Source organism: Macaca fascicularis, chromosome 12 (assembly GCF_037993035.2).
Source record: "Macaca fascicularis isolate 582-1 chromosome 12, T2T-MFA8v1.1".
In the NCBI taxonomy this organism is placed as follows: Eukaryota; Metazoa; Chordata; class Mammalia; order Primates; family Cercopithecidae; genus Macaca; species Macaca fascicularis.
Window position 1 is genome coordinate 54,760,467 of NC_088386.1, and position 15,040 is coordinate 54,775,506.

General features: G+C 35.9%; 1 protein-coding gene across 50 annotated transcripts in view; it reads right to left on the reverse strand.

Moving 5' to 3' along the window:
• The window catches only part of BAZ2B (bromodomain adjacent to zinc finger domain 2B), a 412,036-nt gene that overhangs the window by 13,880 nt on the left and 383,116 nt on the right, over nt 1-15,040 (reverse strand). For 42 of the 50 annotated variants that reach the window (XM_074009246.1, XM_074009241.1, XM_074009253.1 and 39 more), the window contains 3 exons: nt 8,741-9,051; nt 8,219-8,354; nt 3,824-3,970 (listed from right to left, as the gene is read on the reverse strand). In XM_074009246.1, coding sequence (XP_073865347.1) covers nt 3,824-3,970; nt 8,219-8,354; nt 8,741-9,051 — 594 coding nt within the window. The remainder of the gene's footprint in view (nt 1-3,823; nt 3,971-8,218; nt 8,355-8,740; nt 9,052-15,040) is intronic. The other 8 variants (XM_074009237.1, XM_015432262.3, XM_015432270.3 and 5 more) reach the window with 2 other exon arrangements.

The window sequence follows — 15,040 nt, forward strand, 5'->3', positions numbered from 1 at the left end:
GCGGAGGTTGCAGCAGTGAGTCAAGATCATGCCACTGCACTCCAGCCCGGGCAACAGAGTGAGACTCTGTCTTAATAGAAAAAAAAAAAAGAAAATATAAAACAAAAAATCCAACCCCCTCATAACAAAACAATAAAAAATAATAAATAAAAAACAATATGGTATAATAACTATCTGCATAGCATTTATATTTTATTAGGTATTATAAATAATCTAGAGATGACTTAAAGTATATGGGAGGATGTGTGTAGGTTGTATGCAAATAATATTCCATTTTATATAAGGAACTTGAGCATCTTGTGGACTCTGGTATCCATGGTGGATCCTGGAGCTAATCCCTTGCAGATACTGAGGTATAGCTATCTTGTATATATATGCACACACACACAAACAAACACATACACATCTTTTCAATTCTGTGATCCTGTGATCACATATATACATACATACACACATACATAAACACACAGTAAAAACAGTTAATCAGGATAATGTATGCAGAAAAACCCACTTGAGAGCAAGGTGTATGTATAGTATAAATATTTTTAAATAACTATGAATTAACTGGAAAGATACTTTAAAAACCTTAACTCTTCCTTATATATCAAAATCAATGTTTAGAGTTTTATTGTTGTGAGAAACATCTAGTTCACTACATTTAGAAAACAAAAAAAGCAGAAATTTAGAAAGTTGTATTCACATAGAAAGGCTCAAATGAGATTACAGATCTTATGTCTTCAAGTCTACTCCTTGAATGGCAGATAGCTAGGATACTAATTTAAGAAAATTTATTGAAAACAAATATCCAACGACCTACCAGGTAATACTCCCAAGACCGAAAACATTTATCTGTTAGTAATTCATAGAGTGTTAGAGAAACTTTCTATAACTTAACAGTTATGAAGTTAAAAGGTAATTTTATGTACAATCAGTGAAGACTGCTGTTGTTATATTTAACTATGTATGACAAAAATGATCAAGTAATGAGAATAATCAAAATAATCAAAAAATGATTATTAGTGAATATGATGCCATGTAAGACCACTTGCTATCTTGTGAAATATAGTCTAAAATATAATAAAGTATTAAAATTAACATTTCACATAACTATAAAGTTATAAAAACTTTTACATGTATGACCTTATTTGATCTTCACAAATCCCCACAAAGCAGATACCATCCCATTTTACAGATGATAACCTTGAGGCAAAGAAAGCACTCCAATGTTTACAGATCAGGGAGGTGGGGAAAAATCAGTGAAGGAGATTTGAGAAGAAGCAAAGACTGGAAAGAAAACCAGGTGAGTATGGTATGCTAGAAGTCAAGTGAAAATCAGTGTTTCAAGGAGGAGAAAGTGTTCAGCTCTACCAAATGTAATAGGTCAGATGACAGGCACTGATCACTGGAGTGGGAAATGTGAATGCTGTTTGTGGCCACGATAAGAGCACTTTTGGAGAAGCTGTGGAGGTGAAAATCTATAGTGAGCTCAAGAGTGAATCAGGGCCGAGTGTGCTGTCTCACACCTGTAATCCCAGACTTTGGAGGCTGCAGTGTGAGGATCAGCTGAGCCCAGGAGTTTGAAACCAGCCTAGGCACATAGTGAGAACCCATCTCTACCAAAAAAAAAAAAAAAAAAAAAAAAAAAAAAATAGCCAGGCGTAGTGGCACAGGCCTGTAGTCCCTGCTGCTTGGGAGGCTGAGGTGAGAGGATCACTTGAACCTGAGGGACTCCAGACTGCGATAAATCGTGATAGTGTCAATGCATTCCAGCCAAGGCAACAGATCAAGATTCTGTCTTAAACAAAGAATAAACCAAAGGAGAGACATTAGATAGAACCAGAACAAAACATTTTCCAAGTGTTTTTCTGTAAATGGAAGGAAAAAATGGAGGAACTGGATTAAGGGAGAAGTGAGGACAGAAGAGGGTTTTTGTTTAGTTTTCTTAAGATGGGAGAGATAGCAGCACATCAGTAGGCTAAAGAGAGGAACCCAGTGGAGAAGGAGAAATCGGTGATGCAGGAGAAGGGAGAACTGCTGGAATAACATTCCCAAGAGGGTAAGAAGGGATGGAATCTGAGGCACAAGTGGGAAAATTCGCTTAGTTAGGAGTTCATGGCAACAGCAGAGAAGGTAAGGTATGTGAGCCTGGAAGCAGAAGGACAGCAGATGTGGTGGCAAGATGAGATATTTTCTTCCGATGGCTTCCATTTTCTCAGCTGAATGACAATAAGCTGAGAATTAAGATGGAGGAGACAGAGCTAGAGATAAATTATTGACATCATTAAAGGCCCTCTAACACCTTGTTTATTTATTTATTTAGAGATGGAGTCTCACTCTGTAGCTCAGACTGGAGTGCAGTGGCATGACCTGGGTTCACTGCAACCTCCACCTCCGAGGTTCAAGCGATTCTCCTGCCTGAGCCTCCCAAGTAGTTGGGACTACAGGCATGTGCCACCACTAATTTTTGCCTGGCTAAAATTTTGTATTTTTAGTAGAGATGGGGTTTTGCCATGTTGGCCAGGCTGGCCTTGATCTCCTCTCAAATGATCTGCTCATCTCAGCCTCCCAAAGTGCTTGGATTACAGGCGTGAGCCAACATACCCGGGCCTTAATGCCTTGAATTTAAAGGCTGAGTATTGCACAGCTATATTCAGATACAAAGGTATAGGTGCTAGAGAAATCAGAGAGTTGTATTAACCAGAATAATGGTTTTTACCAAGGGCAGGCGCAGGCAAAGGACCTAATGGTGGAATCAATGATTGGGATGATAATGGGATAATGACATCTAAGACAGATTAGGAGGAAAGACAGGACATGAAATGGGAGAGCAACAGTGAAAAGTCTTAAGACAAACTGTAAGTCCTGGTGAGATCAAAGGATTGTTGGAGTTGAAGTGCTACAGGGAGTGAAGTGGAAGGGAAGAAAGGAGGTGGACAGATGGATGTTTGAAGTGAGTTTATGGAGGGGTAGTTAATAATTAGGTTAAAAGACTGTTAATAATTAGCTTACTGTTAATAATTAGGTTAAGAGTTTAAATATAGGAGAAAGTAACTGAGGTAGGGAATACCTAGAGTCTGCCTTCAAAACATAAACACCATAAAACTCTGCATTTTAATCTAGTAATTAAAAAGTTGTTTGGGCCGGGCACGGTGGCTCAAGCCTGTAATCCCAGCACTTTGGGAGGCCAAGACGGGCGGATCACGAGGTCAGGAGATCGAGACCATCCTGGCTAACACGGTGAAACCCCGTCTCTACTAAAAAAATACAAAAAGCTAGCCAGGCGAGGTGGCGGGCGCCTGTAGTCCCAGCTACTCGGGAGGCTGAGGCAGGAGAATGGTGTGAACCCGGGAGGTGGAGCTTGCAGTGAGCTGAGATCCGGCCACTGCACTCCAGCCTGGGCGGACAGAGCGAGACTCCGTCTCAAAAAAAAAAAAAAAAAAAAAAAAAAGTTGTTTGGAGCTGGGTGCAGTGGTTTGCATTTGTAATTCCAGTGACTTGGCAGGCTGAGGTAGGAAGATTGCTTGAGGTCAGATATGAGACCACTGTAGGCAACATAGCAAGACCGTATCTCTCTCAAAACAAAACAAAACAAAACAAAAAAAGAAGAATAAAAAAAAAATTAGCTTGCAGTGCACACCTGTAGTCTCAGCTACTCAGGAGATTGAGGCCAGAGGATTGCTTGAGCCCAGGAGTTTTAGGCTGTAGTGGGCTATGATCATACTACTGCACTCCGGCCTGGGCAACTGAGACCCTGTATTTAAAAAAAAAAAAAAAAAAAGATAAAATAAAATAAAATAAAAAGTTTAGTTTTAGATCGTCTTACCTTAGCAATGCAAGCTGGACAAAACCAATCTCCATCTGGGATTGTTGTAATCTTGGGTCTATGGCAGTAGGTATGACAGCCTTTGTCACAGCCATCACAAAGAAGAAGCAGTTCTTCATTATCTCCCTTTCGACAGATTTGGCAGTACTATAATACATGAAAAATCATTTAAAATTAACCATCTGCCATGAATAATAGTTATTGGGATGTTCAATGCACCATAATTCCTAATTTATATTAGTAATGAACATTCCGCTTGCTAACAAATATATAGTAGCCATACACATCTATGTATCTTTCGTTATACAGATATGGACCACATGACGGGTGAGCAGTTCTGTTGGGGTAAATGCTGTGGGGTAAATGCACATTTCAAGTACACTGCAAAGAACAAAGCTTAGAGGCAGAATGCCTGCACACACTTCAGAAGCATGTACACATTAACATATGAAATAATTAACATGACATTAGAGCACATAAAGCAATGAATAGCTTTAATACATGGTGTTTTCTTTGTTTAATGTGCTTCATCTTTTGCTTATCTTAGCATCCTCATGATATCCTGAGAAAGAAATAAGAGTTAGAGTATTTTTTAAAATCAAAATTAGAAAACTTGTATTAGTATCATAATTATGTATAATTAAAAGATAACCCTAGATTTTTGACTAATTCATCTATATATATTGTGATAGATTGGAAAATGTGTTCAAACTGGGAAACTTTGAAAATCAACCCAAATCAAACATGTGTCATAGTGCAGAAAATGGATCCTACAAAACAGTTTCTAAGGAAAAAAGATACATGTAAGAAATTAAGAGGTCATTATTTATTTTTTTAGAATTAAAAATAAAACTAGTTATTTTCTATTGAAAATTTTCTAATATAATTAAAAACTTTAAATCTGCAAAAAGAAGACTTTTTCTGTGTACACATATTCTGTACAGGAAGTTTTACAAAGGAAAGAAGAAAAGTTAGACAAGTAAAAACTTTCAAGATGGCTGTAAAAGATGGTAAGCACTAACATTGTTTTTTGACAACTAGTTCATATTCCAGTCACAAAAGAAAATGTCCTGCAGTGCATGTTTTAAAAAATGAAAACCAGAAACCATTTAAACTACTTTAAGTTAGGTATTTATATGCTCTTAAAAACAAAATAGCTTAACCGTTCAAACTTACTTTAATTTTCAATGCAACATTGTATCAGTCTGGGAAAGTCTAAAATGGTCTTCTTATATAACTTAGTATGTATACCAATGATAGTTGTAGAATCTTATTAAAACAGCACACACACTATTCAAGTTGACAAATGTTTATCAAATGTATATATTACATATTTCATATTAACATTGGCATGGTTACCACGAGCAAAAGAGCAGAGTTTAACATTCCAACAATCCGTATCTATTTTATGACCTTTCCTAACATCCCCATCACTGAATACCTTAAGATGGTGTTATTTCTCCATATTTGAGTTACATCGTTAAAACTTCTACTGTAAAAGTATTCACTGAGAAATAACAATGCAAGGTTATATTTATATCCCTGTAACAACACAATTTAAAAATGAGATTCATGAACATAAGTAAATACTCATTGTTTTCTCTACTAGGTAACTATAAATACTACAAGGTCTGTCTTACATCTCACACTTAGGATTTAAAAATGAAATTATTTCCTGATACTTTTAAAGAAAGAGTGACAGATATCAAACTCATAACAATTTTGAAAAATTATAGTAATAGCTCATAATATGTTACAGTAAATATATTATTATTTGGTTTTAATTCCTCTGCTACTACAGTAAAAAATATTGGATGCTGCCTACTGTTTAATAACAACAATATAAAGTATACTGTGGGCAGAGAATTATCTGGAGGCAAATTATGACAACTCCCTCTTTTTCTTGGTAAGCTTGGTCTTTGTCCAACAGGGTATTTCTAAAGATATTGAGCACTTTAATATTTTGTTAGGACTTACTATGAGGATTACTATAGGCACTGTAATGTCTCTAAAGGTTATAAAGTGCTTCTTAATCTTTGAATATGAAACACTGCCTTCTTTTCAAGATAGTTTCATAGCAAAAAGTGTGTTATTAAGCATTTTAAAAAGGAAATGAAGATTGTGAGAGCTAGAATTATATGATTAATAAGGGTAGATGAAGAACAGGGGAAAGGTTAATGAATTTGCAAAAATGGAAATAAAGCTATAGATTGCAGAATTTAAATATATCAATATAAAAGCAGGTTTTGATACAAGTTTTAGGTTTCTGTGTATAAGTTTATAATAAAACTGAACACATCATGATGATTGCTTTGGTGTAGATGAGAAAAATATAAATACAAATTTCATTTTGATCTAGGACTTAATCTTTTTTTTTTCAATTTTATTTACAGACAAGGTCTCACTATGTTGCCCAGACTATAGTGCAGTGGCTATTCTCAAGTGTGATTATAGCGCACTACAGCCTTGAACTCTCGGGCTCAAATGATCCTGCCCTGGCCTCTGGAGTAGCTGGGACTATTGGCATGTACCACCATACCTGGCAAGAACTCAGTCTCAGTTTCTCTCTTTTTAAAAAAATCATTATTGCCTCACCAAATATATTTGTCTAAGGTGACTTTCAAGCTGGTTTTAATAATAATTTTTAGAAGGAAAAAATATTTGTATCTGGTAAAAACAATACTAAATGAATCGAACAGTGCCTTAAAATTTATAGTAAATTCTGGGCCAGGTGTGGTGGCTCATGCCTGTAATCCCAGCACTTTGGGAGGCCAAGGCAGGTGGATCATTTGAGTTCAGGAATTCAAGACCAGCCTGACCAACATGGTGAAACATTGTCTTTACTGAAAATACAAAATTTAGCTGGGCGTGGTGGTGTATGCCTGTAATCCCAGCTACTTGGGAGGCTGAGGTAGGAGAATCGCTTGAACCCAGGAGATTGAGGTTGCAGTGAGCTGATATTGTGCTACTGCACTCCAGCCTGGGCAACAGAGACTCTGTCTCAAAAAAAAAAAAAAAAAAAATTATAGTAAATTCCAATCTGAATTGAGAAAGGCCTGCATTCGAGCATATTATGAAACTGCAGATTCATAGATATTTTAGGAAGCAGTGAAAAACCATAGAAGAAACGTAATTTATTTTCTGGAATTAATAAGACCTTGAGTAGTCTAAGCATAAAGGTAAAAACGAAAGAAAGAATGCTAAGTTATTTAAGAATCACTTCTTTTCTTCAGGGAAACAACCATTTTAAATAGAGGAATTTCACCTTTAGCCATTCATGAAAAGAATCTCAAATGTTTAAATTTTAAAGCTAGTCTGTAATTCAAAGTAAATGGTGGCTGGGCACGGTGGCTCACGCCTGTAATCCTAGCATTTCGGGAGGCTGAAGTGGGCGGATCACCTGAGGTCAAGAGTTTGAGATCAGCTTTCCCAATACAGTGAAACCCCGTCTCTTCTAAAAAATACAAAAATTAACCAGGCATGATGGTAGGCGCCTGTAATCCCAGCTACTCAGGAGGCTGAGGGAGGAGAATCACCTGAACTCAGGAGGCAGAGGTTGCAGTGAGCCAAGACTGTGCCACTGCACTCCAGCCTGGGTGAGCGAGACTCTGTCTCAAAAAAAAAAAAAGAGTAAATGTTAAAGTAATTCATAAAAGACTACATATAACAGATAATTCTATATATGATAATATAAAAGAGGCAAGAGGGACACTTGTACATGATTTGAAATAAATATTTCTCTGGAAAACATGAATTATAGCTTTGCATTTTGAACACACAGCATTTTGGTGCCTTACACAAAATAGAGATTTTTGTGATAAACTAAATGATAAACTAATTGGGGTTGTAGAAAGGTGAAAAACCAATTTTAATTAGTAGAGGAAAGATTAAAGGATCTACTATTCATTTCAACCACATCCGATGCCAAACACATGATACAAGCACATAAACTAAGAGTTCTCTGCCTATTTTGTATTTACTAATCTAAGTGCTTCTTAGAATTAAAAAATGAAAACTGATAGAAAAAGACATTTTAGCAATGCAGTAATATAGCAGGTAATGTTAGCAATGGAACTGTTTACAACAGTGAAACGGCCTTCAAGATTTAGATTAACAACTATTGTGCTGATGGAATGTGGGAGACAACTTCAGTTAGAGTTATAAACGATATTCAAAGGAGGCAGAAGCAAGATTTAAAAAAATAAAAGATAACACATTTGAAAGATTCCTTCAGTGAGGAGGAAAGTATCAAAAATCTTTTAGAATTAGAAAAACTCTCAAATATAGCATACATTATTATGACAGTAGGTAATGTATAATTAAGAAAGATCTGGAGGTTGGAAGAAACAGGACAAAGTAAATTAGTTATAATATTTCTTAAATAAAAACACTTACAACTTTCATAATTGATTTTTCCCATGCTATTGATTTCTGTAATTGCTGAATGCACAGAGCTACCTGTGCAGCACTGCGAGCTTCTGATAATGCCCTTCTCCATACCCTGAGCCCTGGAGCAATATCCTCTTCAATTCTGCATTGAAATATAGAAAAATTAAGTAGGTCATGTCCACACTTACGATTACTGAATGTGAAACAATCATCACACTGAAAGCCAAGCAATGACAAGAACATGTAACAGCCAATAAGTATAAGGTTTAAGCAACTAAATTTGATGTAGTGCACAGACTGTGGCTACGTGCCTCAAAGCTTAGTCACAACCAGGTAAATGTAAGATCACTTTGCAGGATTATCAACGCACATAACAAAAAAAAAAAGTTTTTACAAAGCACCATGCAAATAGCATGATCCGTATGGATCACAGACATACAAGAAGATACATAGATAACAGGCAATAGAAAATAGGCTCCAATTAGCAAAGAAGCACAATAATTTTTCAAGTTAATCTCAATAACCTACCCGTCACCATCACCACTAATGGATGGTGCAGGAGCAGGGACAGTAACTGTGCCCACATTATCCAGTTTGATCTGAATGGTGGTACTTAAGGGGCTCTTCAGATACCTTCTTTCAATGTTCCGCTCCAAATCAGCCAGCCTGGTTACAGCTATATCTAGGGGGTTGTCACTCTTCCGTTCTAGTGCATGTGCACTGCTTTCTTCTTCGCCAGTAAATTCTCCATCATGCTCCTTGCACAATTTAGTAAATGACTTATGTTCAAAATATACCAAGTCCTCCCTTTCTGATGCAGGCTCTGGACACATCCAACCCTATATATCAAGAGAACAGTGTTATTGTGGTTTCCTCTTAAAATGCCAGATGGGTGAATTACCTTTACTTAAAAAACAGCATTGGATATGGGCAGATCTCAAGGATCGTTACTAAAAGATTTTACCTTGTGTTTCCTAAAACTAGGTAGAAATAAGAAAAAATTAAAAGAAATAGTTGTAAGAAAAGTTTGAAAAATAAAATTTAAAAACTTTTGATATTATAAACAGTGTAAGAACAATCAGCAAAATATTTTGAAGGATTTTAGACTAAAATGCTTATCAGTTTCATCGGATCACTTAAATGGAAATGTCTGGGTAGCCTCTGAGCTTTGCTCTTCCTTTCTGTTTTCATTCCTTCCATTATTCTTCTGTACAGGTCCTTCTGTGCTCTTTTTCCTTTGACTGCAGGGGTTTCATAAATACTATTACCTTTATCTGTATTGCTTTTCTCTGCTCCTCTTCACCTCATTAACACCACTCATTTTGTAGCTCTCATGTTAAGATTCACTTTAACATGAAAGGATCCCCTGACAGGAATCCTTTCCTGACCTCTTTCAGGAGCTAAGTCCCACTCTGACAGGTTCTCACAGGACCATGCTCCTTAGCCTTGTCATAAATACAATGTTATACTAGTGTGATTATTTGATGAATATTTTTCTACTTCTAAATTCCATGAGAGCAAGGACTATGTCTGCTTTTACTCATTTATCTCCAGTATAGTGCAGGCAAATAATGGGCACTCAATACATGTATGCTGACTGAGTAATCAAAATCCTTCAAAGGATTTTTGATCCTGTAGCTCAAAATCCTTCAAAGATTTCCTATACTTTAGGAAATGTTCACCATGGCATTCAAGCACCTCAATCTATCCCTTTTCATGTTCCCAATCACACATCTTATGTTGCAGTCAAATTCTGTAACTTGCTATTCCACAAACATGGGATAAGCTTCCCAATCCTCATGCTCTGCTCATGCTGTTCCCACTTCCTAGTATGATATTCCCTGGTCTCTAACTGTCCAAACCATACTCATTTTCTTAAGTTCCATTTCAACTTCTACATGAAATCTTCCATGATCTCTTCTATATCTCTGCCAGAAGTCAGTATTCTTTTTCTAAATTCATGCATTACTCTGTTCTCAACAATCAGGTACTAGATTCTGCATATATGTATATGCCTGATCTCCCTATTATATGACAAGCTTTCTGATGGTAGGAACAAAATTTTATTCAATTTTTTGGTGTCCACTGCCTGAGATGCAATAGGTATTTAATAAATGCATATTAAATGAAAAAAAGAATGAACTTAAACATCTCTTCAGATATAATTATTTTATTTTATATACTAGGATCAGTTCTTCCCCTTTAACTCAGCAGAATATTTATATTTAGAAAGGAAGAATGGACTCTTAAAATAGTGGCACAGATGCAAGCTGGCTTCAGTTCCTGCCCCCACTGCCCCCCTGCCCCTGCCGCCAACCACTCAGAAAACCAAAAATAAATATACGGCACTGAGATGATCACCAGCAACATCCCAAAATTCAAACATGAGGATGAGACAGTCCCTGGGGGCAAGAGAGAAGTGAAAAAACTCTGAGCAGATGGTAAGAGAATTGGACTTCCACATCCATGATGCTTCTCTACCCTCATTCTGCCGGGAACCAAGCACACAGAAAATTTCCCCCCAATTCACAGTTTCTAGACTGAAAAAAGTGAGATCAAGGTAGACAACCAACTTATTCACTATGAAAAACAGTGTGAAGTTTCCTCAAAAATCTAAGAATGGAACTACCATATGATCTAGCAATTCCATTAGTAGATATACATAGAAAAGAAAGAAAATCAATATATGGAGGAAATACTTGTACTCCCATATTTACTGCAGCAATATTCACAATAGCTAAAATATAGAATCAACCTAAATGCCCATCAATAGACAAATGGATAAAGAAAATGCAGTATATTTTTAGGATGGAATACTACTCAGTCATAAAGAATGAAATCCTGTTATTTGCAGCAAAATGAATGGAACTGGAGGACATTATCCTTGGTAAAATAAGCCAGACACAGAAAGACAAATTATTATATGTTCTCACTCATGTGTGAGAACTAAAAAAGCTACTCTACTCTAGAATGTAGAGAGTAGACTGGTGGTTACCAGAGCCTGAGAAGGGTAGTGAGAGAGGGAGAGTAAGAGAAATTGATTAATGGGTACAAATATATGGTTTGATAGAAGAAATAGGAGAATACATAAAGACAATTAGACTAAATCAGGAAAACAAATCATGATTTGAATGAGAAAATCGACAGAGACAGATATAAAAAAGAACCAAATAGAAGTGCTAGAGCTAAATAATTCAATGAATAAAATAAAAAATACAAGACTGGACCAAAAATACAGACTAGACCAAGAAGAAAGATTTTCTGAACCCAAAGATTGGTCTTTTGAAATAACACAGGCAGACCCAGGGGGTGGGGAGCAGGGAAGAAAGAAAGAAAGGAAAACAAAGAAAAAGGAAAAAAGAATGAAAAAGTCTATAGGATTTATGGGACACCATTAAGCAAACAAATATTCTTGTGGGTGTTACAGAAGGTGAAGAGAAGGGAAATGTGAGGAAAACAAATTTAATGAAATAATAGCAGAAAACTTCCCACATCTTGGGAGAAAGATGAAAATTCAGGTCCAGAAAGTTCGAAGAATCCCAAGAAATTCAACCCAAACAGGTCCTCTCTGAGGCATATTATAGTCACCCTGTAAGAAGTCAAAAGACAAAGAATTCTGAAAGCATTAAAAGTGTCAAGTCACATATAAAGAAATCCTCATTAGACTAACAGTGGATTTCTCAGCAGAAACCTTATAGGCCAGGAAAGAATGGGATGATATATTCAAAGCAGCAAGAAAAAAAAACCCTGCCAGCCAAGAATATTATACCCAGCAAAGCTAGCCTTCAGAAATGAAGGAGAAAAAAAGTCTTTTACAGACTGAGGGAAAGTGAAGGAATTCATCACCACTAGACTAAACATGCAAGAAATGCTCAAAGAGTCTTATACATGAAAGTAAAAAGATGATAACCACCATCATGAAAATATGAAACTATAAAACTCACTGGGAAAGCTAATACACAAAGGAGAAAGAGAAAAGCAATTATTACACACATAATTTTAAAAAGCCTGATGATAAACTGTTATCCCTATGGAAAAACACCCAGCCACAAAAATAAATAATAATCAAGGAAGTGAGGAACAAAGGATTATACAAAACAACTGAAAAGCAATCAATACAATGATAGGAGTAAGCACTCACCTATAAATAGTAATCCTGAATGTAAATGAATTAAATTTCCCATTTGAAAGACATAGACTGGCTGGTTGGATTAAAAAAACAAGTCCCAACTACACGCTGCCTGTAAGAAACTCTCCTCACTTGTAAAGACATATGCAGACTGAAAGTAAATGGATGGATAGAAATATCCCATGTAAATGAAAATCAAAAGTGAAGAGGAATAGTTATACTTATGTCAGATAAAAAAAACTTCAAGTTAAAAGCTGTTAAAAGAGACAAAGAAGGAAAATTATATAATAAAGGGATTAATTCAACAAGAGAATATAATAATTGTAAATATATATGCACCCAATACCAGAGCACTCAGATGCATAAAGCAAAATATTATTCGATCCAAATGTAGAGGTAGATCCTAATATGATAATGGCTGGGGGTTTCAACATACCACTTTCAGCACTGGATAGATTTTCTAGACAGAAAATCACTTTGCACCATAGATCAAATGGACACTTACAGAACATTTCATCTATCAGATGCAGATGCACATTATTTTCATCAGTACATGGGACATATGCCAGGACTGAACATATGTTAGGACTCAAATCTCGAAAAATTTTAAAAATTTGAAATCATATCAAGTATCTTCTCTGACTACATGGAAATAAACTATAAATCAACAACAAAAGGAACATTTAAAACTATGCAAATACATGTAACATAAACAACAGGGTCCTGAACAACCACTGGGTAAAAAAAGAAATTAAGAATGAAATTTTAAAATTCCTTGAAATAAATGAAAATAGAAACACAACATTCTAAAACGTATGGGACACAGCAAAGGCAGTATTAAGAGGCAAGTTTATAGCAATAAATGCCTACATTAATAAAGTAGAAAGATTTCAAGTAAACAATCTAGCAATGCCCTTCAAGGAACTAGATATGCCAGAACAAATCAAACCCCAAATTAGTAGAAGGAAAGAAACAAGATCAGAGCAGAAATAAACCAAATGGAGACAAAAATACAAAAGATCAACAAAACAAAAAGTTACTTTTGCTAACAATAAAACACCTAGGAATGTAGCAAACCAGGGAGGTGAAAGATCTCTACAATGAGAATTACATCACACTGCTCAAAGAAATCAGAGATGACACAGATGGAAAAACATCCCATGCTCACAGATAGGCATAATAAATATCATTAAAATGGCCATACTGACCAAAGCAATTTACAGATTCAATGCTATTCCTATAAAACTGCCAATGAAATTCTTCACAGAACTAGAAAAAACTATTTAAAAGTTCATATAGAACCAAAAGAGAGCACAAATAGCCAAGGCAACTTCGCCTCTTGGGCTCAAGCCATTCTCCCACCTCAGCCTCCCAAGTAGCTGGGACTACAGGCACGTGCCACTATGCCCAGCTAATGTTTGTATTGTTTGTGGAGATGGGGTTTTGCCATGTTGCCCAGCCTGGTCTCAAACTCCTGAGCTCAAGTGATCCTCTCACCTCCGCCTCCCAAAGTTCTGGGATTACAGGCATGAGCCACTATGTCCGGCCTCAGCAGCATTTTCATACATCAACAATGAATTCACTAAAAAAGAAATCAAGAAGGCAATCCCATTTACAACAGCTACCAAACAAACACAAACAAAAACAAAAACCCAACTCTAGGAGTAAATTTAACCAAAGAAGTGAAAGACTTCTACAAGGAAAACTATAAACACTGATGAAAAAAACTGAAGAGGATGAGAGGATACAACCATGCTTATGGATCAGAAGAATAAATATTGTTAAAATGACAACACTACCCAATGCAATCTACACATTCAACACAATCCCTATCAAAACACTAATGACATTCTTCACAGAAATAAAGAAAAAATATTAAATTTTGTGTGGAATTACAAAAGACTCTGAATAGCTAAAGCGATCCTGAGCAACAAGAACAAAGCTGGAGGTATCAGACTACCAAGACTTCAAAATAAACTACAAAGCTGTAGTAACCAGAACAGCAATGTACAGGCATAAAAACTGACACATAGACCAAAGGGATAGAATAGAAAACCCAGAAATTCATCCATACCTCTACAACCAACTGCTTTTTAACAAAGGTGCCAAGAATGCTCATTGTAAAAAGAATAGTCTCTTCAATAAATGGTGCCAGGAAAACTGGATATCCATATGCAGAGGAATGAAACTAGACCCCCACCTCTTACTCTATACAAAAATCAACTCAAAATAGATCAAAGACTTAATGTAAGACCCCAAATGATAAAACTACTAGGAGAAACAGGACATTGGTCTGGGAAAATATTTTATATATAAAACTTCAAAAGCACAGGTAACAGAAGCAAAAATAAACAAATGCGATTATAGAAAATGAAAAAACTTCTGTACAGCAAAGGAAAAAGTCAACAGAGTGCAAAGAAAAGCCACCGAATGGGATAAAATATTTGCAAATAATACATCTGAAAGGAGATTAATATCCAGGATATACAAGCAACTCAAACATCTCAACAGCCAAAAAAAAAAAAAAAAAAAAAAAAAAAAAAAAAAAAATTCAATTAAAAATGGGCAAATAATCTGAACAGACATTTCTCAAAAGAAGACATATACATGGCCAACAAATATATGAAAAAATGCTCAACATCACTACTTATCAGGGGAATGCAAATCAAAGCCACAATGAGATATTATCTCACCCCAGT